The sequence below is a fragment of the Megascapheus bottae genome, chromosome 24 (assembly GCF_031878675.1).
Source record: "Megascapheus bottae isolate mThoBot1 chromosome 24, mThoBot2.hap1, whole genome shotgun sequence".
Classification (NCBI taxonomy): Eukaryota; Metazoa; Chordata; class Mammalia; order Rodentia; family Geomyidae; genus Megascapheus; species Megascapheus bottae.
Genome location: NC_143532.1, coordinates 8,735,856 through 8,763,074, shown reverse-complemented (window position 1 = coordinate 8,763,074; position 27,219 = coordinate 8,735,856). Strand labels below are relative to the sequence as shown.

Sequence of the window (27,219 nt, the reverse complement as noted above, 5' to 3'; positions counted from 1 at the left end):
AGGACACCATCTTTCTCGCCCATGTGTTTATACTTTTTTTTTTTCTGTCTGTACAAATGCATGCTATATAGAATTGTTTGTTATATTTCAAACATCACATAAGGCAATGTAAAACTATCCTGTAGCTTGCCTTTATCATTCTACACTGTTCTGGTCGGGTGTTCTCTCATTTTGCAGCCTGTCTCATTTCCACTCTTGAAAGCAGCCCAAATTGTGGATGTCAGGGAACAGATACATCTGTCATCTCCACAGCCACAGATATGAAATCATTTGGCCTCTGTCACCTTCTTCCTTTCCCTCTGCCTTCTTTGCCTTCCTCTCTCTTTTCCTCTTCTGCTCTATTAAGAATCTTGGCTATAAAAAGAAATAGCAGCAGGGAGAAACTCTGCATGCAAGGTTAAATTCAGCACCCTAGCTTCTAGGAAAAAACAACAACAAAAAATAAAACAACTAGGCATTTTCAGGAACCAGTAGCATTGATCATATACCAGCTACGTGTAAATACCTGTGTTAAGCTCGTAACATTCATTAAGTAATCTTCAATATGACCTTGAAAAAGTCTTCCCTATCCAAGGTCACATGGCTAGAAGATGTGAAGTTCATGTGCCAGAACCTGGGTGCACTTTACCCTTCATGAAGAGAAGCCATATCCATCCCTCTGGGCCACAGGGTCAAGTAAGCTCGGAATGTGAGAGTCCCCCAGGGGTAATGCTTTAACAATTTGGGTATTGCTTCCAATTCCAAATGAAGTACCATAATGATTCCTAGGGATATATCATAATGATGTAATTACTTGAAAATTTACAGGATTGAATGGTACTGTGGCTTCCCACTAGAACTTTAGTCACCTTTGATTTCTCACTCCCTCCTTCTGGAAATTTCCATGTGACTATTTCACTGCTCTCCCTAAATCTATTAAGAAATAAACTCAAATCATTTCTTTCCCTCTTCATCATTTCCTTTTACTTCCGATCTGGGCCCAGAGTCGGGCTCCTTACCACCTCCTAGGGTCTCCCCACCATCAAACTCATACATCAAAGCTCTCACCCTCAATGTGATATGTAGATATGGAGCCTTTGGAAAGGAATTAGCCTTAGATAGATCAGGAGGTGAGGTCCTCACACTGGGGTCAGAAGCCTTCGAAGGACAGACCAAAGAGCTTGCTTTCTCTCTGTCACTTGAAGACAATCAAAAGGATGGCCATTTAAAAGTAGGAAAAGGGCTCTGATCTTGGACTTTCCTGCTTATGAAACTCTAAGAAAATTAATTTCTGTTGTTTATGACATGGTCTAGAGTGTTGGTTATAAATGCCTAAGATACTACTTTCACAACATTTTTTATCTTTCCTAATTTTTTGTCCTTTGTGTACAATCTATATTAGGCTTCCTCTTAACTGCTTTTTTTTTTGTAAAGCCTGTTCTTTTCCTGAGCTAAGATAAAAGTTAAAACATCAGTTTCTCTGGTCCTTCCTCATATTTTTCTTACTAATTTTTATCTTCTTTGGTCTTCTGCAACATTTAACCTCTACCACACAATACCGTGCTTAGTTGTACAGTGTTATTTGTTTAAAAATGTCTCGCATAGATTTATTTGTTTATTTAAAATAGGGAAGGGAAGGGGGAAAACAAGGTGACTGGGAAGGGGTAAAGGGAGGGAAATTGGGAGAAAAACATGGAAAGGGTATCAATGTTCAAGAAGTACCTGTACCCCCTCTATACTACCTGTAACCCCTCTATACATCATGCCGACAATCAAATACAATTATTAAAATAAAAAGATCCCTAATGGGAAACAGGAAAAAATGTCTTGTATAGGCAAGAACATGATTAACTTTTCAAGGGCAAGCTACACCTTGTACTCTACTCCACATGTTGGTGTTTCCTAATTCCTAACATTGTCTGTGTGCATGCATGCGCGTGCTGGGGCTTGAACCCAGGGCCTGAGCACTGTGCCTTTACTCAAGGATGACGTTCTATCACTTGAGCCACAGCTCCTCCACTTGATGATAAATTGGAGATAAGAATCTCAGGACTTTCCTGTCTAGGCTGGCTATGAACCTTGATCTTCAGATCAAGCAGGTAGGATTACAGATGTAAACCACAGAGCCTAGCTATCACATTTTTTTTTTTAAAGTCCTGAGCCAGCTATAGTACTATACATTCTCCTTTAAATCCTTACAGTGTTTTAAAATTATTTTGGCCCTTTCTACATGGAAGAGAATAAAGGAGTGTGCATTAGTCTTCTGAGGCTGCCATAACAGACAGAAATCACTTAAACAGCAGGGCCTTATATAGTTCTAGTGGACAGAAGTTGAAGATTGAGGTGCTGACAGGCTTAGATTCTGATGAGCCCTCTCTTCCTGGCATCTCACTATGTTGTCAGATAACTGTTCCTGTCTGTGTGCAGAGATTTCTGGTATCTGTTCTTATAAGAACACCAGTCCTGCCAGATTATAGTGGTACTTAAGATTACCTTAATTACTTCCATAAAGACTATATTTTTTTTAAAAAGTCACATCGATAGTGTTTTAACACGTATATGCAGAAGGAAGGAAATAATTTAGTCTATAGCAAAACTTTTAATTAAAATACATGTGAGGGGTCAGGAATATGGCCTAGTGGTAGAATGCTTGCCTAGCATGCATGAAGCCCTGGGTTCCAGTCCTTGGTACCACATACACAGAAAAAGCTGTAAGTGATGCTGTGGCTCAATTGGTGGAGCTCTAGCCTTGAGAAAGCTCAAGAACAGTGGCTAGGCCTTGAGTTCAAGCTCCATAACTGGCAAAAATACATAAGAGGTTAGCACAGTATCAACTACATTGTAATTTTATTTTAAGGTTGTTTAAAAACATGATTTTTGTGGCACTCATCTCATAAACACCCCTGTACTTTTCTCCCATGTAGTCACTCACACTAGTTACATTAACAAACGCATGCACATTCCTTATAATTATGCATCACTTCATACTAAAAAGGAATATGCAGATATATAAGACCACATATGTTGATGGAAAATAGATCCGTGGTTGATTCTTGAGGAGACTGGAAAGAGCCCTATCTCAAGAAACATACTGGGGCATGAATAGCTGTAATTCCAGCTATTCAGGAGGCAAAAGGAGGATGGATGAGAGAGGCTGGCTGTTCCTGGTGAAACCGTGCAATAGTATCTGAAAGATAACCAAAATCACAAAGGTCTCGTGATGTAGTTCAAATGATAGAATGTTTGAGGCCTTGAATTCCAAGCCAGGGTACCACAGAAAAGAGTGGCTCAATATTTGTAATCTGGATATCTCACTGTGCCCAAAGTAATAGGAATATAAAGACATTTTTTTTAATCATTGCTACTTCCATTCCCTTTCCATTTCCTCCCCCTTTCTCTCTTTCTGCCAGTCCTGGGGCCTGAACTCAGGGCCTGGGCATTGTCCTTGGGCTTTTTTTCCTCAAAGCTAGAGCTCTACCACTTGAGCCACAGCACCACTTCTGGCTTTTTCTGTGTATGTGGCACTGAGGAATCGAATCCAGGGCTTTGTGCATGCTAGGCAAGCACTCTATTTCTAGGCCACACTCCTGGACCTCATTTTTTTTTTTTTTTAATAAGAGAAGGTTGTATATCCTTATTGGCTATTTTCCTTTTTTTCTGTTTTTTTTTTGGGGGGGGGCTGCCTGTTAAAGTATTTTTCTTCTCAGCTTTGTCGTTTTCTTCCTGATTTATGGACACTCACACTATTTCTTCGTCTCCCAAGTTTGGCTTTTAAACTCACTTTGTCTCTGAAGTTCCAGTTTGCTTCCAAGAGGAACACACACCTACCCAGCCGCAGGAGAGAAAGCTTTGTAGCCAAGGACGAAGGGGGCGTGTCCCCGACAGACATTCCACATCCCCTGGGCGTGGCTAGAAGCTCGGCCTGCGCGCGCAGCTTCCATTACCGTGGCGACGGGGAAGCGGAGAGGTAGGGACGTGTCCCAGGTGCAGCAGCTCGCCGAGTAAAGGTGTGGGAAGTAGCTGTCGTGCGTGCCGTGGACGTGCTGACGTCAGCCTAGCCGACATTAAAACCCCCCCCGCGCGCATGCGCGGTGTGTCCGGGTCCCATGGCCGCCGTCGGCGGGCGTTCGGCGGGGGCGCGGCCTGGAGGAGAGTCCCGCTGCCGCGAGGACGGTTTGGCCTCCCGTTCTCGGGTGTGCTTCCTTATTTCCCCTGCGGCTGCGGGGGCCGTCGCGAACCCGACAGAGTGAGCGCCCCACGAAGCTGTTACCCGCAGCGAGACGTGGGTGGGGAGCGGGGGAAGCGAGGCCTGCCTGGCCAGAGTTTCCGGGCCCGGGCGGCCTCGGAGGAGGTCGGCGCCGGGGCGGGGCGGGGCGGGGCCGAGTTTCCGCCACCTCCCGAGCCAGGCCCGTCCGAATGGGGGCGGGGAGTGGGGACTTCGCACCCCTGGAACTGCCCCGAGCCAGAGGAAGCGCCGGTCCCTCCGGAAGTTGGCAGAAACCCTTTCCCAAGCTCGAGTGTGGTCCGGGGCCGGTCCCAGCGTGTGGGGAGCCAGGTGGCCGCGGAGCGCGCCCCTCCGCAGAGCTGGAGGCCACGCTCCGGCCGGGACTCCATCCTGTGACCTCCCAGCCGCTTTTCTTTAGTTGTTTTTTTTTTTAAGTCCTTCATGGAAGCCTTGAAGTTGAATTGTTTTTTTTTTTTTGCATAATGAGGACCCATTCAGAACGTGATCAGAGAATCGCCTTTTGTGCTAAGGATGGTGTTCCGTTCTGTCTCCAGTAGGTACTTAAATCGAGTGACTTTTGTTGTGTGGGAGGCACTGCTCAAAACTTTTTTTTTTTTTTGGAGATGATAGCTAAGTGAATAAAACAAGATTCCTGCCCGAGTGCAGCTTATAGTCTAGTTTGGGAGAAAAACAATACACGGGAAGTACGGATAAATTAGGGGTAAGTGTGGAAGGAAATGAGAAAAAGAAAGCACCCTAAGGAGTACAGAAGAGTATCCTGGTAGGCTTCCCAGCAGTGTTACATTTGAGCCTGACTGGAAGAGGGTGAGGGAGCCGGCTCTGCAGATTCCTGAGGAAGGTCGTTTCAGATGGAAGGACCACCAGCGTAAAAGGATTTTGGCTTTAGAGTGTGGGTTATGAGTAAAGGGGGAATGATAAAAACTAGGTGGCAACACCGCCAAAGTATAGTATGAAGAACAGTGAATTTCGGAATCCCTGTGATTGTCCTCATGTGAAATCAATTACCTATTTAGTTCAGGCAAGGGGCACTACAGCCATTAATTAGTATGTGACTAAAACCCAGAGCTTTTCCAAAATAGAAGACATCTGAGACCTAAGCATGATGATAGTTTACACTGAGCACTGAGTCAATTAAGACAGTCAGACTTGTGAAAGTAAGCTTTTCTTTGCCCTTATTTAGGATTTAATGAATGCGTAAATGCCTTCTTCCAGGAAATGGTCTAAGTATAGTTGTATAGTGAAGTTAGAAAAGGTGTTGATGGGTATTTTAACAATTTCAACTGTTCGCCTGCCTACATGTAGTTTGTAATTATGTTTTGGCAATCAGAAGTGAGCCCAAGAAAATACCTGTTAACTTCAGGGAGTTTACAGACTGGTAGAATAGGTGAACTTGCAAATGGAACATCAAAAAATTTGAAAAATTGTGCTAGAATAATAATATTAGTTACTAATGAAATGAAGTCACTTGGATATTATTGTATTTATTATGGTGATAGCTCACCTTGTTTTCCTCCATTTTAATACTGTAACTTTTGCTTTTTGTGGGATGGCAATTTAGATGTCAGTTTGTTTTTCTCCCACATTTATCCATTTGAATTTTTTTAAATCATAGAATGCATTGAATATGTGTTAAATAATTACAGAATTCCTGAGCTAACGCACCTGTTAAATTGTATTAACAGGTACCATGTGATAGACCCTGCTCTATCTGTTGGAACTTAGAACTTTTCAATATCATGCCATTAAACTCTGCTTCTTTCTCTTTACAGCATTTTTCCTTTCCTGGAGACAATTTTTTTTTTAATTTCTTGGGCAGTGTTACAATACAAAACATTTAGAGTTTAAGTATGTTTGCATTTTAGTGGCAAGAAGAAACAATAAGATTTGATAGTGTAAGTGCATGGAGCTGTCTGATAACTCACATGAGAGGGAGGAGTCTGTAGTTTAGAGAGATGCCATGAGAAGCTCTTGGTAATTTTTCAGCATGACGAAGGTAACTACAGTTTTTTTTTTATAAGTGTATTACCTTCCCATTGCTTTGACAAAAAATGTATAAGTTGCATAACTTGAGGGAAATTTTATTTTGGCTCAGAGTTCATGGAGGGGGGATACAAGAGAACGATAGAGAGGAGAAGACTGATCAGAATATATTGTATACATGCATGACAGTGTCACTGGTGAAGTGCTCCCTCATTTAGAAAATATGTGCTAATTAAGAAAAAAGTTTCAGTTGTTGGTCAGTTGGGCTATTGCCTTTGGTCCTGTGATGAGATATTGCCAATGGAGGAGAACTGTTCATCTGATGGCCAGCAGGAAGGAGAGAGGAAGTGGCCAGGATCTCAGTATCCCTTTTTAAGATGACGTTACCAGTAACCTAACTTCTTTCCACTAGTTCCCACTTTGTAAAGGCTCCACTGCCTCTGAATAGCCAGTACCATCCAGGGACCAAACCTTTACCATGTAGGCCTTGGGGGACATTTCAGATCCAGACTGTAGCAATGAATGGTACTTTGATGGCCTGTATAGACGATTGGCACCACCCAAGTACACATGTCCAAAGGCCACGTCCAGGGATTAATCGTGTGTGTGTGCATGATGGAGGCCATATAGTAGAAAACTTTTGAGTTCTGAGTTACTGTGACAAATAAGAGCTGTCATTTACTGATAAATATTCTTTTGTATGTGATTTTTATATGCCATTTGTGTTTTCTTCTTCCAGAAAGCGATATGTCAATGTATTTGATAAGAAGAACAGAATCCTAGGCTATAAAGTAAATTTCCCAGGCCATTTACTAAGCTGTAAGTAGTAGAGCTGGCATTTGAAACTGCCTTTATTCATTCTTGAGTCCATATTTCCTTGTTTTATAACAGAATATGCTGTTAGCCTTCCTATTTTATTTGACATAGTGTGATCAGATTTATGTACAATAAACTTAATAAAGTTGATTCATTTTATTTTATGTTTTCTTTTCCGAGGTTTCCATTTGATTTGAAAATGAATAAGTGCAAGAAGCCGCCAGCTCCACAGTTAACAAGTTCTGAGACCTTTAGCCCAGATGTTGTTGCTGACATTTTTGAACTTTTTGCCAAGAACTTTTCTTACTGCAAGCCACTTAATAACGAGTGGCAGTTACCAGACCCCAGTGAGATTTTCACCTGTGACCACACAGAATTTAATGCCTTTCTTGATTTGAAGAACTCCCTAAATGAAGTAAAAAACCTCCTGAGTGATAAGAAACTAGACGAGTGGCATGAGCATACTGCATTCACTAACAAAGCAGGAAAAATTATTTCTCATGTAAGAAAGTCTGTGAATGCCGAACTTTGTACTCAAGCATGGTGTAAATTCCATGAAATTTTGTGCAGCTTCCCACTTATTCCACAGGAAGCTTTTCATAATGGAAAACTGAATTCTCTACACCTTTGTGAGGCTCCTGGAGCTTTTATAGCTAGTCTCAACCACTATTTAAAATCACATCATTTCCCTTGTGATTGGAGTTGGGTAGCTAATACTCTGAATCCATACCATGAGGCAAATGACAATCTGATAATGATCATGGATGACCGGCTTATTGCAAATACCTTACACTGGTGGTACTTTGGTCCAGATAACACTGGGGATATCATGACCCTGAAATACCTGAATGGACTTCAGGATTTCCTAAGCAACATGGCCACCATTCACTTGATCACTGCAGATGGGAGTTTTGATTGCCAAGGAAATCCAGGTGAACAAGAAACTTTAGTCTCTTCTTTGCATTTCTGTGAAGTTGTCACTGCTCTGACCACTCTTGGGAACAACGGTTCTTTTGTCCTAAAGATGTTTACTTTGTTTGAACATTGTTCCATAAACTTGATGTACCTGTTAAACTGTTGCTTTGAACAAGTCCATGTTTTCAAACCTGCTACTAGCAAGGCCGGAAACTCCGAAGTCTATGTGGTGTGTCTCTGTTATAAGGGAAGAGATGCCATTCATCCTCTCCTATCTAAAATGGTGCTGAATTTTGGGACCGAAATGACCAGAAAAGCTCTCTTTCCCCATCATGCGATTCCTGAATCTTTTCTTAAAAGTCATGAAGAATGTTGTGCATTTTTTCATAAGTACCAGCTGGAGACTATTTCAGAGAACATTCGTCTGTTTGAGTGCATGAGCAAAGGGGAACAAGCAAAGCTGAATAGCTTAAGAGATTGTGCTGTGCAGTACTTTATGCAAAAATTCCAACTGAAGCCTCTTTCCAGAAATAACTGGCTAGTAAAGAAATCTAACATTGGTTGTAGTACAAATACAAAATGGTTTGGGCAGAGGAACAGATATTTTAAGACCTATAATGAAAGGAAGATGCTGGAAACTCTTTCGTGGAAAGATAAAATAGCCAAGGGATACTTTAATAGTTGGGCTGAAGAGCATGCTGTGTACCTTCCTGGGCAAAACTCGCTTTTAGAAGGGACAGCCTCTAACCTTGAGTGCCACTTATGGCAGATTTTAGAAGGAAAGAAACTGCCAAAGGTCAAGTGTTCACCTTTCTGTGATGGAGAAATTTTAAAGACTCTTAATGAAGCAATTGAAAAGTCCTTAGGAGAAGCTTTGAATGTGGATTCCAAGTTTAAGCTGAAACAGCAATATTGTTGTTCTTGTCACAGTTTTTCTGAAGAACTGATATTTTCTGAGTTGCTTAGCCTTACCAGGTGCCTTCAGGAAGAGCAGATTCTAGAACCCAGCAACCAAATAAAGTGCCTGCTTGTGGGTTTACCAACTCTCTGTGATGTCAAAATGCATATACCATTTGATGTTCAGCTCTTGGAATCCCCTGAGCTCGTGACTTACGGCTGTTCGTTGCTTCATGATGGAGACCCATTCTACCAGCATCTGTTTTTAGACTGTCTCCTACGTTCATTACAGCAGCTTCATACAGGGGATGCTCTGATCTTGCCTATACTATCTTGTTTAACAAGATTTATGGCTGGCTTGATCTTTGTACTCCACAATTGTTTTCGATTTGTCACATTTTCTTGTCCTACACCGTCTGGGCCCCTAAGGACCTGTGCTATTCTGCTATGTGTTGGTTATCAGAATCTTCCAAATCCAGTTCTCCAGCATCTGCAGAATGTGAATGAGTTGTCGAGCACTTTGCTTAATTCTGATGCACCCCAACAGGTTTTACAGTTTGTGCCCATGGAGGTACTACTTAAAGGGGCACTGCTTGACTTCTTGTGGGATTTGAATGCTGCCATTGCTAAAAGACATTTACATTTGATTATCCAGGTAGAGAGAGAACTCATTAGCAGCCTTCAGTTGTGAAGTTGAACATGTCTTTTCTAAGATTTAGTTACAACTTAATAGTTTTCAGTGTTACCTTATCTGTTTCATACCTTTCATTCTGGAAAAAGGCTGACTTTTGCATCTTTTCACTGATTCTTGGAAACCATCCTGTTCTGATCTCCAGGGAGCACACATGCATAGGTGTAAAAAGTTCTTCCTGTGGCAGACTATTGTGTGTGCCTGGGGTGGGTCCATGCTTGTTATTGGTACTTTGGTTGAATGTATCTGCTTAAGATTAGCACCTTGTGCCTTTTGGGGTTTTTTTCCCTGACAAATTTCTTCTAATCTACTAATGCTGTTAAGTAGAGGAGGGAATTTATGAAAAGGGAGTGAGTTATTCCTCAGCAGTCAAATTTACTGAAGTACTCAACATGTTGCATATGGCTTTCAGGGAAATCTGTGTACCAGGTTTCTTGATAAGATATGCCATTTGTTACTTTAGACCATTGGACCAGTTTTCTTGTATGGTTCAGGTAAAATTAGTGTGCTCTTCTGTGAAGATTTTACTAATTATAACCATTCCAACTAACAAAGAACAAGACAGCCTCAAACCAAAGATCATGTGTAAAACAATGAAAATTTATATCTGGTAACACTTCTGTATCATGAAATATTTCCTGTAGCAATGTGATTTTTAACTTCCAGAAAACAACCACTGAATGAAAAGATTTTTTATTAGATTTTAAGGTACCATTTATTGTCTCATATGTCAAAGTTACAAATGTGATTGATGTAAATAGTGAATACTGAAGAATTTTCAAAATATTTTCAAAATAATGATTCAGCAGTTAATTTTGTAATCTTTAGAATTTTTATCAATATAAATAAAATGCTTTACCAAATGTTAGCTGTGAGGTTTTCTTTGTTAGTCACATTTAATTTATTTTGCATACATATTTAACAATATAAGGAAGCTTTAATGACAAAATGAATTCTTCATTATTAGGAATATGTCTTACGAATGCATTTTTAGGTATTTTTTGTAGCTATATTTAAAAAAAGACAGCAGGCCAGAAGTTTGGCCTAGTGGTACAGTGTTTATCTAGCATGTATGAAGACCCAGGTTAAGTCCTTGGTACAACATACATAGAAAAAGCCAGAAATGGTGCTGTGGCTCAAGTGGTAGAGCTCTAGCCTTGAGAAAGCCCAAGGACAGTGCTCAGGCCCTGAGCTCAAGCTCCAGGACTGGCAAAAATAAATAAATATAACAAAGTCTCTGATCTATTTGGCTGATAATCTAAAATTTTTATATTCTTTGCTATTTTCGAGTTCCATTATAGATTCATGAATAAAATCTTCAGCAGGCACGTTTCGTGTTCATCTTTCTAAAAAGGAACCGTCGGGGATGGGGATGAAGTTAAAAATATAATTTGGAAACTGACTTATGAAAGGTTTGAATGGGAGTTCATGTTCCTTCATTTCCTTTTATTTGTATTCATTAAAATTTATTCCATAATGTTATAATATTTTTGGAAGATATTCACAAGAAATAGAGTAGAATGCGGAAGAAAAAGCTTGTGTTCCACTAGTGACATAGTAAGTCTAGTATGGAAGACTGATAGAAAAACCATTCAGTTTTGCACTAGACAGACTTCATGCTTTGTTGGTAACAATGTAGTTTCTTTTACTTATTTTAACCATTTAATTAGGCTGATGTTGAAAGCCTAGGTCCAAATGCTGATATTGACTGTTTTAAGCCCCTCAAGTAAGTATTGAATGATTAGTATTTTTTAACAGGAATCTATTAGACTCTATAGCACTGGAATATATTAGGACATATTTCAGAAATATTTTAGAATCAACTTCTATTCATCTGGGTTGCTGGTTCATACTACTATAGGTTTGTGATAGTACTTGAGAGAGGGAGTGCAGAGGATAAGCACCAATATTTAAAAGGAATTTCTCTTTCCAAAGAAGCTAAGTGCTGCAAAAATACAAATAGAGGTGTGGTGATACACACCTGTAAATCCTATCTACTTGGGAGAGGCCATATCAGAAGGATCAAAATTTGAGTTTAACTCAGGTTATCTCAGAATCTAAAAACTGAAGGACTGGTGGTGTGGCTCAAGTAGTAGGGCACTTCCCTAGCACTGGATTCATTCCCAAGTACAGTGAGAAAAGTGTTTTTCATTCATTGCTCTGAATTTTTTCAATTGGTCTTGAGGTTCATAATTGTGATACTTTTCGAAGAAGAGTATTTGTGGTATATGTCTTTTTCAGTTGAAAAGGAGAGAGGCCATTCTTTCTGGCACAACACCTCCCAAGTGGAATCTGGAAAACAGATCATCCTTTTTACCCTTAATATCTTCAGCCGATAGGGTAAGTACAATTATTGAGTACCCCGTTTACTCAAGGCTTTCTCTGCACTGTATCTACTGGTCATTTATCTTGAAAATATTGCAGTAAAGTTTTACCAGGACTGTATATCAGGTTTTGACAAGAGATATTTATTATGGGTAAACAAAACAAAACAAATCTACTGAAGGTTATTTTGGTGAGATACTAAAGGACATAGGGGGAAACGGTGTAAATGAAAGGCACATCAAGCAGGGAGCTTGGTGGTTCACGCCTGTAATCCTAGCTAGTCAGGAGACTGAGATCTGAGGATCAGGGTTCAAAGTCACAAAAGCCCATGAGATTCATCTCCAATTATCCACCAACCAGAAAACTGGAAGTGGTGCTGTGGCTCAAGTGATAGAGTGCTAGCTTTGAGTTGAAGAGCTCAGGGACAGCACACAGGCCCAGAGCTCAAGCCCAATGACTGACCAAAAATAATCAACTCAATATGTAGACTTTGAGCCCTTTTTCAATTTGAAAGGATATTTTTTTAGACCACATATTTGGTAGAAACATTTAAAGATAAAGAATGATTGTTACTATAGTTATTACAAATCCATTGTAGTCATATATATGTATCTAGCTATACTAAAAATATTCTGATTTATTTAAAAGTGAATGGTATAAGAGGATTTATTTTTTAAACAAAAAGGATTAAGAGATAGTGATAATAAAACCAAAAATAACAAAATACTCCTGAAGCAGAGACCATTGTGTTGATTTTTTCCCATTTCATCCTTTTTTTGTAAGTTTGACAATTTCTATAATGAAAACTTAAAAAGAGGAATAAGAACATGACAAGGAACCTATATATAGCTTAAAAATGGTGATACTGCAAGGTGACATTTTCTCTAGCAGAACAGAGGCCAGGCAGCCATGCCTATAAAGTTCATTTCAAAATTTCCTACATCAGTGATTATGCCACAAACCAGGTGACCTGGAATATGATAGGTAGACAGGGGCAGGGGAAGACACGAAATGGCATGCTTTTAATGCAGTGCTGTCCTGTAACTCTATAGTGGATCAGGATGGGGAAAGGAACCCTTCCCCATTAAACTTGAATCACTTTCGTGGAGTTTATTTTGTGCAAACTTTCCTTCAAAGGGAGACACTGCTCTCTTCTTTGCATCTAGATTCATATTGTCCCTTCATTCCTTCTTGTTAATAAATTGGAGAAAAATGCTCTGAAAGTATCAAGACTATAAAGTCAAAGAGGGCAAGGAGTATTCACTGTCAAAACAGTGAACAATCGACCCAGTACCATTACTAGCCCACAGAGGACATCAAATACTGCACTCATTTCCTGTTTGCCACGCAGAAAGAACCTAACAAATGCTGTCTTTGTTGCACTGAACTGTAGCAAAATTGATGAGAACTTTAGCATGTGTGTTCATTTGGAAGATGTCCAAATGAATCAGCCAATGTAATTAATACTGTGACCTGGCAAAGAAAGTATAGCTTCATTTAAAATGGGTAGAAGAATGTAGAATTATATACATGCCATCTTTCTAATGCAGATATATAAATGTTGGGTCATCTAAAAGATCTCATAGGATTTTGCAAAGAAATCAAGAGACTTTGTAATATTCTGTCTTCCCAAAGTTGGGATGACAAATAAACCCTCAAATAGGTGGGCATAATTAATTGTGATATTGCTTGTTTTGATGACCATGCAAGAGTGACAAGTTAATAATAAATCCCCAGCTCGTTCCAGGAAGGTGGCTAAGGAGGTGCTATAGTTTAATTTACATCTTTGGAAGGCACCAAAGATTTAATAATCTCTCTGCATCATACATCAAACTAATACCCTGGAGTCAGAAAAAGCAAAACACTTTAAACTGTTAATCTGAGAAGCAATAAAATCCTGTCTCAGGTCACAAATAAATTGAGTTTCTGGTGGTCTCAATAGACCTCTGGGCTGTGTGATTTATTCACATTCTAAAACCGCCAGGACCACTGTGAACCTTGGCTGCCAAACCAGGCAAGCTGGGAAAGCCAGGGATTTGTCATCTAATCAAGAGAGTCTAGACTAAGGACAATGACTGATCTTAGTTTAGATCTACCCAGTAATTTATTTTTGACCAACTGCAAATAGATGAACACCTCAGCATGACTTGGAGATCCAGTTCTAAATGGCTGTTTTTAGTTGTGTTTTACCCATCTTTCTACTTGTATACTAGTTTTAAAAGAACAGAATTTGTCAGATGGTGGTGGCTTATACCTGTAATCCTAGCTTCTCGAGGCTGAGATCTGAGGACTGTAGTTCAAAATAAGTCTGGGTAGAAAAGTGTGTGTGAGATCCTTCATCTCCAATTAACCCAACAAAAAGTGGAGCCATAGCTCTAGCGATAGCCCTGAGCAAAATATCTCAGGGACCGTTCCCAGGATCTGAGTTCAAGCCCTAGGAACAGCACACACACACACAATTGGAAGCTGTTTTAGAGGTTTCTAATTTCTAAGTGTGGGATTTTAACTGGCCAGAGACACTGGGACACTAAAAGAGGAAATAATTCTTGAGGCAGGATTAGCCATTTGTAAAACTTAATTTTTAAGCAGCTAGGCTTTGAAATATTGACTATTAACTTAGAAAGGTTTTCCTTTTTGATACATTGATATAGAAAATGTCATCTTCCTTATTTGAAGAATGGGCCATTGTGGTTTCAGAAGGGTAAGGGAAACCGTATTTGCAGATTGAATATGTGTGTTTGTTGTTCCAGTTGGTCATGAAATCATTCAATAAAGGGATGAGATTGTAAAATATGATCTTTGCTCATCTCTTAAGTAATGTTGCTTATAATTTCAATGAGATCATTTGCAATGCTTAATGTACTGGTGTAGGGAATGGAAAAAAAAGATTCTAAGTTGTTGACATAAAAGCCAGTTTCTCTCTTTCTCCTTTCTCCATCCAGTCCTTTTGATGCTTAAGTCACAGCTATAAGTTCAGGTTGTACTTCAGTGTGTGTGTGTCTTCTAGGGGTACACTCAGTGGCCCAGAATAACCTTCAAAGGCAAGTCTCCAGGAATTCACTGAGCACACATGTCTTGAATGCTGTGTCAATCACTGCCTTAATGTATGAGAAGTAAAGATCATAGAAGGACAAATAGGTTGTCTTACATTCTGAAGACCAGACATCTAAAACCAAGGGGTTTGTAAAGCTGTCTGTTTTGGTTTCCAGAAGCCTGGGGGGAAGTATCTCCTTGTCTTTTCCAGACTTTCAAAACCACCTGCAAGTCTTGGCAGGCGCCTGCCTCCTTATCATTTCCACTCTTGCTTCTGTCACATCTCCTTCTGACTACTCTGTCTTGTAAGGATCCTGGTGATAAGATTGATCTTATTTGGATAATTCAAGATAATCTTCTTACCTCAAAATTCTTAAATCTTCCAAGACCACTTACCATTTTACAAGTTACATTCACAGGCTCTGGGGATGAAGTTGTGGTTATTTGGCCTATAATTCAGCACAGATTTGGGCACTGGACCATTCTACTCCATGGCCAGTAAGTAAAATATCTTAACCTTTTCAAACTCAATCTTCTTATCCAAAACACAGAGCAAACTGTATCTATTTTGTAGGGTTCTATATAAATTAAATGCCTGAAAAGTAATTAGTATTGTGCCTGTCATGTATGAGAAGTTTAATGAATAGGGAATTGATGAATTTTTGTTCTTATAATTCAGAAATGATAGGGTAATCTCAATTCTGGGAGGACTTAAATCTAGTGGAGAAGATGGACTGGTGAATCACTAACAGTCAGCAGGAGACTCTGGGGCCCAGGGCTATATTTGGCACAGTCTACAAGAATTCTTTTCACATGCATGCATATGTGTGTATGTGTGTGTAGGTTCTGGTACTAGAACTCAGGAACTTAGCTTTTTTGGTCAAGGCTGGTGTTCTATCACTTGAGCCACAGATCCACTTCCAGATTTTTGGAGAAAGAGTTTCTTAGATTCATTTGCCTGGGCTGGTTTTGAACCACAATCCTCAGATCTCAGCCTTCTGAGTTGCTAGGATTATAGGTATGAGTTACTGGCATCTTTTATAGATGATCACCTAACACTTAAGTTTTGAAATGAATGAAGAAAAAGGTTGTTAAACTTTTGACTGATAGGAAATGCCATGTTGTGGAAGGTTGCGCATTTTAATTTTGATGAGATATCTTCTCTGCAGAAAGAGAGTTTACTGGGGCTCCATGGTGTCCCTCATTTGTAATCATTGGTACATGTCTAGGATTCTCCTAGCAGAGGATCACAATAGCTCAAAAGCTATGTACATATAATATAGGATGAACTCCAGGATATGGAAACGAGAGGTTTATCTTTGTGATTGTTGTTCTTAATGTAGTGAGTTATTTCTTTTCTCTTTTTTTCCCCTCTTATGGTTTGTCCCGTGTTGTTACTGTATATGACTTTGGTACCTGGTATATTATATACACATTTATTTGTTTATTTGAAATAGGGAAGAGACAGGGAAAACAAGATGATTGGGAGGAACTGGGGGAGAGAAAGTGGGAGAAACCCATGGGAAGGGGTATCAATGTTCAATAAGTAATGTACCCACTACCTGATAAATATAACTATAACCCCTCTATATATTACCCCAACAATAAATTACAAATAAGATTTTAAAAATTAAAGAAAAAGAAATATATTAACTCTCTTGGATTTAGCTACATATAATTTTACAAGTCAGGGCCTTGGAGGGTAAAAACTGTGTTGGATGATAAAGAGAAAGACAGTAGAGCGAGTCTGTGAGAGACAATTGGGAGTTATTTCTGTTCTTTTTTCCTTTAACCCTCTCCTCTTGACCTTCACAAACCTTTTTTTCTCCCATGGGAATCGCATAGTCTGATCGGAAGCATTCTAGAGTGGGCCAAGTTTGCTAGAGATCAGAGTCCCTGTATATGAAAAAGCCAGCATTTTGCACTGGTATCATTCATGATGCTTGAATAGCAAGGGCCAGGGCTCACTCACCCTCTGTCAGCTGGCCTGGCCACATGTGGTCTCCCCTATTCTGTCTGAATCAGACCCTCATTCTACTTGATCTTGTAGCAGCACGTGACACAGATCCTTCACTAATCTTCCAGTATACTACCTTCTCCTACAGTTTTGCTCCCACTTCATGCCTATGGCTTCTCAATAGACTCTGCTGGGCCTTCCACATTTCCCTGACTTTGTATTCAAATACTCAGACACTTAGTCCTAAGACCTCTTCTGTTTCAAATCATTTCACTCCTTTGAGTTTAAAGATCTTTTATAAATTGGTGATGCTGGCATTATGTCCTTGCCTTTTTCAGCTCCCAGAAGCTGCCCTTGTGCCCTAGCTTGTGGCCCTTTCCTCTTTATGATTTCACAAATATTCAAGGTACATTTGTAATCAAGATCTTCAAATAAACAGTTTCCTCTGCCAGAAACCTACCCTACGGCCCCAGAGAAAACACGTGGCTATTGACTCCTGTCCCCCTAGTATTAGCCCAAATGTCATCTTCTTAGCGGGGTCCACCTTGAAATCCTTTATTGAAAATTTTATTTTCCTCTGTATATTTTTTCCTGCTTTGTTTTCTTTCCATTTTTATAATTTATTTACCTTACTATGACCAATTTTCCCAAAAGTAAACTCAACAAAAGGAAGAGCTTCTCTTGTTCACTGCTCTGTCTTTAGTACCAAAAACAGTATGTAGCTCCATGGAAAATATTCAATAAGGTGACAAAATGACTCATTAATGAATGCATAAATTCTTCCTAACAACAGTGAAAGCTTCCTTTCTAAAAATTAGCCTTTCTCACATCAAAGGAATTAAGATAAAACGTGAACATTGAGATGCTGGAATGAACAATACAACATTGGCCAACTTTAGTGTTAAAATTAGAAGATTCTGGAAATTGGCCTGTTTACTGTCTGTAAATGTTTCTACTAAAGAAATGAAACAAGTAACTCACCTAGGCTGAGATCTGCCTCACAGGGCCTGGAATGGGAAAACTTATATGAAATTTATTTATTTCCTATCATTTCTGGTTTCAGGGAATTGAAAAAAATGATTAGAAAACCCCACCTTAGCTGCCTCATCTTCATGCAGAGAAGCTGATGGTTATAATGGCAATAGTATGACCTTGGGCTATGTTCTTTTCTTGGTGTTTGTTTTGCCATTCTTCTTGTGCGTTCATAGCTAGAGGGTTGGGGAGGCTGGGGGAGAAAGGATGTTGAGAGAAGGCATTGTGAATTTTGTTCTCCCAAAGTGAATTGACTTGGAAGAGAAATTGAAAGGTAAGCACTTCCCTGTGTATTTCGAGGCCCAAGATTGATTCCAGATTTGAGGCACAATATGTAAACAATGAATCTATAACCTTTTGCTGTGGTAGGGAGGGAAGGGAAGGAGAGAGAGGATGGACGATGGGAGGGAGGGAGGGAGGGAGGAAGGAAGGAAGGAAGGAAGGAAAGAAAGAAAGAAAAAAGGAAAGGCAGGCAGGTAGGCAGGCAAGCAAGCATTCAGACTATTGACTGCCCCAAATGTGGCTACAGAACTAGTTTGTAAATAAAAATGTATTGGATTAAAGCATAGCAAATACAAAAATATCTGGGTTCATATTGATACTTAAAAATTGACACTGGAAGGCTGGGATGTAGCTCAGTGGCAAAGCGCTTGCCTAGCAAGTTCAATGTCCTGGGTTCGATCCCCAATGCCAAAACAGAAAAGACAAAAAAATACAGTTAAAAAAAATTGACACTGGAGGGCCAGGAGTTTGGCCTAATGGTAGAGTGCTTGCCTAGCATGCATGAAGGCCTGGGTTTGATTCTTCGGTACCATATAGATAGCAAAAAGCCAGAAGTGGTGCTGAGACTCAAGTGGTAGAGCTCTAGCCTTGAGAAAGTCCAAGGACAGTGCTCAGGCCCTGAGCTCAAGCCCAGGACTGGCAAAAAAAAAAATTGACACTGGAAATTTCTATGACACCAACACAATACTCTTTAAATAAAGTTTCAGAGCCAAACAGCTATTCTTTTTCCCATATGAACTATATTCAAGGGGAAATAACTGATGAAATTAAGTTATTCCCATTTTTTCCCCATTTTGAAACAAGGTGAAACTACTGAATCTGTCTGCACAGTAACAGAAAGTTCATTTTCCTCCTTTTGGGATACTAGGAAGTTCCCAATCGAGTGCTGCCGTTCCCCCCCAACCCTGAAAACAATGACTACTTTGATGTGAATTTCCTTCAATTAAAGAAATTATCTTGGGCAACGACAATTTATATCAACTAGGAAAGTCTTATGGATATGTTAGTTGTGCCAATAACATTTAGGGCAAAAGGATCCTGTTTAGAATCATGGGTTGAGTTAGGTTAAGTTTCTTCAGTCCCTTTCATTCTGGCACAGTTTCTCAATCCTATGACCTTCATGACCTGGACGGTGGTGATGGTTACAGATCAGTTATTTTGTAGACAGCCCTTCAATTTGGATTTGCTTAATGTTCTCTCGTGATTAAAGTATCACCGGATTGAACTAAGCTCTCTACTTTCCATCCTGTTGTCAAGTGGTACTGTATTTTATCATTTTGATGTGAACGATTACTGTTGATGTTCACGGCGATCACTTGATTATGGTGGTATCTGTCAGGCTGCTTCATTGTGCAGTAAGAGTAATTTATGAGGAAGTACTTTGAAGACATCTAAATATCCTGTCCCTCATCAAACATTGATTTTATTCATTTATTAATATCAGTTGGACTCATAAGTTCTCATAGAATGAATTATATATATCATCTATTACTATCATTATTTATTTTGATGCTCAGCTTTCCCAGGTTAGAAAGCAGAACACACTATCAGTTTGACTTCTTGGTCTGTTTGGCACCCCGTCCCCTATCTTTCTTTGACCACTTCATTGCTTTCTGGTTCAATATCCAAATACATCTGGAACATTTCCTTGTCCCATTTTGTTTGCATCAGTCATTTCTTCAAGGAACACTAGTTGTTTTTAGTGGAGAACAGAATTTAGATTTTTTTTTTTTAAGATTAGGTGTTCTTGCCATTGAGATATCTTTGTTCTCAGGCCTTATACCCTTAGTTGGTAGAGTTAGAGAAAGTGGTGTGTGTATGTAATGGTTCAAATGAAGCAGTTGTACAAAACACTTGAACTGAAAATTAGATGATACCAAGATCATGTTGTCACAGTGTAAGGCATGTGTGTGGTCTCTGAATCTCCAGATGGCTCTGCTGCAAAGATGGTCAACATACCTAAAACCAAAAGGATGTTTTGTAAGAAGTGTGGCAAACCTTGGCCTCACAAGGTGACCCAGTACAGGAAGGGCAAAGATTCCCTGTGTGCCCAAGGGAAGAGGCACTCTGATTAGAAGCAGAGTGGCTACGGAGGCCAGACCAAGCCAATATTCTGAAAGAAGGCCAAAACCACCAAGAAGACCATGCTGAAGCTTGAATAGCTTCAGTGCAGATCCAAGAGGCTGCTGGCCATCAAGAGATGCAAGCATTCTGAACTGGGAGGAGACAAGAAGAGAAAGGGCCAAGTGATCCAGTTCTAAACTTTCGACTTTTTTTTTTTGGTCTTAATTTTGAAAGGGGAAGATCTTGAAGCTATAGAATTACCTGATGGAAAACTAATAAATGATAGAAAATACCACCAAAATACTCCTCCACTAAAAAGAACGTGTTGTATTATTGTGATAAAGACCAAATTTTAGCTATGTTAAAAAAATCCTTTCTGAAAAAAAATGAAATATATTTTATGGATAAGGTATATAACTTACCATTCCATAAACATATAATAAAGATATATATTATGCATTTATATAGTTTTTTGGATTAATCAGAAACTTGGAATATGTCTGGAATATTAACCCTGTGTATGCAATGCTTAGAGGTCATTTATTCTCAAAAATCATAGTAAACTTGTAACACAAGCCCAATTTTATGACGCCAAAAAAGTCTTAACCATATGTGGAGATTTGTATCTGGTGTACATCTGAAAGGTAGACTTGATCATTTGGACTTTATAGAATGCAGTGTTGGTTCTGCCTCCATTCATGTGACATTTAAAGGTTAGTAGGACCATATGTAAAACCTATGCTTCCTGGTCCTGTGAACCATTGCAGTATAACTGGAGGGTCGATGTATACATCCCCTCACAGCACAGAGAGGAGGCCTGCAGCTGCACAGCTGTTCCAGGATGGAGTAGGCATATTTGGCGATGCTCATTAACACCCTGAGCAGCTGTAGAAGCAAACAACTTAATGCAAAACAATCCATCAATTAATCTCTCTGTTATTGGACATTCCAGATGCTCACTTAATGCCACAGAGGACCTGGGGAATGCTATGATTCTTGATTGCCACAAGCACCTCTCATATTATGTTTGTCCCAAAGTCTCCTGGGAAGCCCCAGAACATACAGAAGAATGACAATATTGGGAGGGGGTGAGAAAAACAGTGTACTAGTGATATATAGCTCTTTCAACACTGACAGTAACTTTATCTTCCCTTCCAGAAAGCATATCAGAATGCCAGGGTACAAGAATCAATACATTCCTTGAAAACTTCAATATTCAGAATGTTGCTCACAGAAGAATGTCAGGATATCAGGCTTCAGAGCTATTGCTCTGGTGGAATATTTTTAATAAAGAAAATAAATGAAAAACAATGTCTGCATACTTCTATGAAATTGTCCAGGGGCTTGACTCTTGCCAAAGCTGAAAAGTCTCTTGGAAATCTTCAGCTTTGCACTTAATTACCACCTCCTTTGGTGGTTTTTCCACTGCTGCTTTTCTCTCTTCCCCCCTGTGATTCTCTTCTTGTTGCCAAACATACTTTCTCTTCCAGACACCATCTGCTTTCAGAATCGATTTGCATTTTCTTTTTCCCTTCCGAAGTGGCCTCACTTCCTGCCCTTGGTTTTCCCTTCTCAGGGCAGCTGCTGCTCCTATGTCACCCACTGCATTATGGGAGGGCCAGCTGTGGCCTGCAGAATTTAAATAATAAAGCTAGGAAGCCAGCAGAGATATTTTTTCTGAACTTGGAGATATCCTTTTTATCCGTGCACATCTACCCCCTTTTAAGAACCTCAGGCAAATCTCATGCAGACTGTAGAATTGAGAGTTTGGCAAATATCATGTAACCCTTTTATTAATTACAATACAAAAAAAGAAAAGAAAAGAATTGAGAGTTTGGGTTGTATGTCCTTCCTAGGACTAGAGATCTTTCAGCTGATATACAGAATTATAGTTGAAATGGCATGTTCAACTTTGGGTTTGTCTAGGCAGAAGGGTTTCCTGAGATGCCAGACTTGAAATGTGAGTGCTGGGAGCGTCCCAGAAATGGTGACACATTTCCCTTAGCCTGACTGAGTCCAGAGCTACTACCACAATCTTTGCTCTGACCCCTATTCTATGGTTCCCTTATTTGGGCATTCACAGTTGTATTCCAGGCAGACCTGCACACCCAGCTTAGTTCCTTCACAATTTTTGCTAAAGTTGTATATTTTCACTATGCATTTAATGAGCTAAGCAGCTTTTTGGAAGACGTAAAGGGGTCACGTATTCCAATGAACAGCCTTTAATTCCCTAGTCAGATTTCAGCACCCCCATTTATTCTGTTGTAATCAGCACATTTATTCTCTTGTTTTATCTGGATTATTTCTGCCTTTCAAGATCTCTGGTGCAGGGCCAGGGCAGGGGTAATCTCTCATTTTAGTCCATGTGAGTATCCAAAGACATTTTTCCCAACAAAAGCAAATCTCATCTAAGAGGATTTTTTAAACCCAACTATGTAGAAAATACAATTATCTCCACTACATTACATAATGAAGACTAATTTGTATAAATGTGGATAAAAATGTTTGACTTGGTTTAGGATTATTCAGTTGCCTGTCTTTCTGTCTGAAAGATGGAATTCTACTCCCAATTATACAACTCCACATTTCTTTTCTTTTAGAGTTTATCAATAGGAACTAAACTGGGGGTTGGGGAAGCAGAGCTTAACCATCTTCTTGTTTTGGGGACATGATGGAATTTTCCTCAGAAGTCTATGGCTTGACGCATTAAGAAAGCCCTCAGGATACTGGTTTTGCAAGGGGAAGTTGTGTGTGCATCTTTTAAAAAAATCCAAATGATGCATCTTTCCTAACGGAAAGCATTAAAGATTCAAGTCGGAGTTATACCAGAGGCCATAATAACGAGAAAGTTGTCAAAGCCATTCATCAGGAAGAAGTAGAAGGGAGGGAGGGGAGGTCGAATGCATGAGACTCAGAGTGACCTAGAGTCTCAGATGAGTCTCTTGGAAGTGACCCACAGGAGCAAAGGTAGACGCATGTCTGGAATAGAGGTCAAAGGTCTCATCCAGCTTTCATTTATTTTTCACTTGGCTTTTAACTCCCCCTAGTCTCTGTGGGAGAAAGGAGGAATATTATTTATAGGGAAACTGGCTCTGAGAAGAGGTAAAGGGCAAGAAAAGGTCCATGTTAATGATAAAAGGAAGGACCAGAAAATTTATTATTTTAGAAGCTTCCAGAAGTTTCTGCTTGTATGCCCACTTGAAAAGTTCTGATACAGTGATCACAGATCAGTAAAAACAAGGGTAATTGCTAATACTTATTGAATGTTTACCACATGGCAGACATCATATTTGTTTATTTTGTTTGGTTTTTTGCCAGTCCTGGGCCTTGAACTCAGGCCCAGATCACTGTCCTTGGGCTTTCTCAAGGCTAGTGCTCTACTACTTGAGCCACACACCTCCATTTCTGGCCTTTTCTGTGTATGTGGTGCTGAGGAATCGAACCCACAGCTTTGTGCATGCTAGCCAGGTAAGCACTCTACCATTAGGCCACACTCTCAGCCCCTGAAGTACTTTTTTTTCTTGCCAGTCCTGGGGCTTGAACTCAGGACGTGGGCATTGTCCTTGGACTTTTTCAAGGCTAGAGCTCTACCATTTGAGCTACATCACCACTTTCAGATTTTTCTGTGATGGAGTACTGGGGAATCGAATCCAGGGCTTTGTGCATGCTAGGCAAGCACTCTACCACTAGGCCACACTCCTGGTCCCTGAAGCACTTTATTTTTTAAAGATTTTTTTTCTAGAGTTTTATTGGTGAATATTAATTTTACAAAGTAGTTTTGGTTCATGTGGTCTTTCCATGAGGGCATATACTGAATTTAGATTTGATTTATTCTCTGTATCACTCTTTCTTGTCTCCCTTATTCACCCCTGTTTTTATAATTTTTAGTGTGTTTCATTATACTCCTTTTATACATAGACACAATGAACTTTGATCGTATTCATACCTTCTCATCCTCTTCTTCCTAACATTTTCCCCAAACAATCCCAGATTGGTATTATATATAGTATATTAGGCATTTGTATTTCTAAACTTATTATACTTAATGTGATGATTTCCAGTTCCATCTTTTCCTGCAAACGACATAATTTCATTTCATTTATTCAGCACTAGCACTGGGGCTTGACCTCAGGGCCTCACACACTTGCTGCACTTTTTCATTCAGGGTTGGCACTATACATTCACTTGCAGCTTCTTTCTGCTTAGTTGGATATAAGAATCTTTTGGATTTGTCTACTCAGGGTGGCTCTAAATCACAATTCTCTTATCTTAGACTCCTGAATAATAGCTGGGATTGTAAGAGTGAGCTTCTGACATCAGTCGACACCAGCCCAGAGCCCCTAAACTTTTATCTAATATTTGTCTTTTCATTTGGTAGTCATCTCTCCTTAGGTTTCATTTGGCTGTCGACACCAGCCCAGAGCCCCTAAACTTTTATCTAATATTTGTCTTTTCATTTGGTAGTCATCTCTCCTTAGGTTTCATTTGGCTGTGACAGTTTCTCAGACTCCTTTGCTGACCTTGAGAGTATTGGCCAGCTATATTATAGGAAGCTCTCTTAATTGGGCTGGGATTAAAGGTTTCTAGGAAGAAGACCACAGATGTGATTTTCATCCCATCACAAAGGAATAAGCAAACATTAAAAATCAACAAGAAAATTGGCTACAGGTAAGCTCATGAGAAGTATTATTATTTTTTTTATCTGTTCCATCATGTCCTTAAAAGATTTCAAGGGCCAGATGTTCTCCATACCAGGTACAAATATAATCATCTGAAAAAAAAATTGGCATTTTCTTACAGGAAACTTTTTCCTCCAGAAAAGTCAGTAAAGCTACCGATGTGTGCAAGGTGCAGGCACCATGGGAGAGAGATATCTCTCTTCAAGTTTTGCCTTTCTGTGGGGAAAAGCTACCATGGCTCACTTTGGTGACCTGTTGTCTTGCTGTACAGTTTCTATCAAGTTAGAAAAGATGAAAGAAAGCAGGAAGATAAGGTGACAGTGTCCTTTCCAGAAGTATGTGTTCAACAAAATCTCTCTTCATTGTTCTTTTCTTTAGTGTGCCTTCAAGCAGGAATTTCTTGGATCAGAGAACCTAGTAGATGTTATCTGGCTCCTTCTGCCCAGTTTTCTCACTAGGATCTCTTCTTCAAGGGAACTGCTTCTCATCCATTTTTTCACTTTGATCCTAAAAACTTTCAAAACTTCACCAGCTAACCCTCACTAGTTTTAAACTTTTATAATACAGAGAGCCCCTGTCATCCTCTTGGATAGCCTTTCAATGTAAAGTTGAAGCCTTTTTTGCATGAGACAGCTAAAAGTCTACTTCATTAAATGGGAGAACATCCTTTGTGCTTGAATGTGTAATATGCCAGACCTACATTTTAATTAACAAAATAAATTGAATTTCAAATTCCATCTGCCACTTGTTCACATAAATCTACACTCTCCATTACTGAGGTTTAAAAATGCATGAGAAATTTGTGAGATTCTTGTTGGTTGCCTGTAGGGGAATATAACAACAATCTAGTCCAGGGACCACTTTTATTGTCTTCTGCCTGATGGAGGGAAGGCCTGTTGGCATTTGGGGAGATAAAAGTTGAGAGAACAAGAATCATGGGTCTACGGTAAGAATTCACAAAGGCAAGAGTCTAGATAAACCATTGTATATTTATGAATATTGTGCCATTTGCAGCTCAAAGAAGCTGTGCAAGTTTTGGGAAAAGCAGAAAGTAGGCAGAAATAGTCCCCACTGCTTTGGAAATTCTTCTGTTTCCTAAGCACCAAAATAAGGAAATTATTTTCTGAGAGTTGAACAAGAGGCATTGTTATTCTACAATAGTAGCATGTAGGAAACAAATGGGGTTTTCACACTTCCTTAGGAATGCCATTTATCCAAGATATAGGATTTTTCAGTTTCCTAGGACTTTCCTGAGTCATCTCCTTTAGTGGTCAGTAATAGAAATAAAGACATTGTAAACAAAGATCAGACATTTTTAGTTTGTCAGAAACAAGAACGCATCTCATACAGTTAATTCCATTTTATTCATATGGGTTTAGATTTATGTCCTTGAACCTATCTTGGCTAAGAATTATGTTTATTTATGTGCAATTCTCCTCCCTCCCTCTCTCCCTCTCTCTCTCTCCCTCCCTCCCTCCCTCCCCCCCCTCTCTCTCTCTCCCTCCCTCCCTCCCTCCCTCCCTCTCTCTCTCTCTCTCTTTCTCTCTCTCTCTCTGACACACATACACACACACACAGAGTCTTCACTAGTCACACTCACGTCTATCTCTATGATCTTCCACTAACACTTTCAATTTTGCCCTTATTAATGGAACAACCAAGACATTTTTGCTCCTTTTTTGTGGAGTATAACTGTGATAACTACTTTTATAAGTGCTGGTAGGTGATCTTTGACTTAACAGTCTGCAAGGTTGCAACTACTTTAATATTTGATTTTCTTTTACCCTTATTCCTAGAATGGAGTAATAAATCTTATTTTTAAAATTATTTCTAAATTATTCTTTCTAGGCTATTTGAATCATTATGAATTATTATTTCTAAATTATTTTAGCTTTTGCTCATACCTCACTGAAAGTCACATCCTTCAGTTTTCAAAGGTATTACCATCTCGAGAGGGTCAGTTGCTAGGGCCAAATGATAGAAGGGGCATCCACTGGCTGCCATTAACCCCTTTGTATGTCCATCTGCTTTTCTAATGAGGCCAGAGGCCTGAGGACTCTCAAAAGCCTCAGGGTTGGTCTAATGGCAAGATGAGGGCATTGCAATACTCTCACTTTATGGTGTCCTGTTGCTATTCAGCCCAGTCAGTTGACTGCCTCCCTTGCAGGGCAGGGTGTGGTTGCTGCACAATCGGTACCACCTCTAGATAACGACCCTGCAGATAGTCCAACCCCAGTCAGCATCTGCCTAGGGCGAGATTTCCAGGTGGGAGCCTTGTAGCTTCCAAAGCACTTTCATACCCATGACCTCTATTGAACTCATA

At 39.7% G+C, this 27,219-nt stretch overlaps 1 protein-coding gene and 1 pseudogene across 6 annotated transcripts; both read left to right on the top strand.

Moving 5' to 3' along the window:
* Nucleotides 1-4,072: 4,072 nt before the first annotated feature.
* Nucleotides 4,073-10,392, top strand: Cmtr2 (cap methyltransferase 2). Of its 6 annotated transcripts, XM_090357293.1 has the most exons (5): nucleotides 4,073-4,225; nucleotides 4,828-4,925; nucleotides 6,088-6,218; nucleotides 6,945-7,024; nucleotides 7,202-10,392. In XM_090357293.1, the coding sequence occupies exon 5, from the start codon at nucleotides 7,221-7,223 to the stop codon at nucleotides 9,522-9,524; it is 2,304 nt and encodes a 767-aa protein (XP_090213419.1). In that variant the 5' UTR covers nucleotides 4,073-4,225; nucleotides 4,828-4,925; nucleotides 6,088-6,218; nucleotides 6,945-7,024; nucleotides 7,202-7,220; the 3' UTR covers nucleotides 9,525-10,392. The 6 variants fall into 6 exon arrangements, with proteins under 6 accessions (XP_090213419.1, XP_090213420.1, XP_090213418.1 ...); XM_090357294.1 differs by lacking the exon at nucleotides 6,088-6,218; XM_090357292.1 differs by having other exon boundaries at nucleotides 4,828-6,218.
* A 9,707-nt stretch (nucleotides 10,393-20,099) lies between these two features.
* Nucleotides 20,100-20,460, top strand: LOC150046894 (large ribosomal subunit protein eL42-like; annotated as a pseudogene).
* The last annotated feature ends 6,759 nt before the right edge of the window (nucleotides 20,461-27,219 follow it).

Excerpts from the sequence above, each read along its gene's own strand:
- Cmtr2 (XM_090357295.1), top strand. The coding sequence starts at position 7,221 with ATGAATAAGTGCAAGAAGCCGCCAGCTCCACAGTTAACAAGTTCTGAG.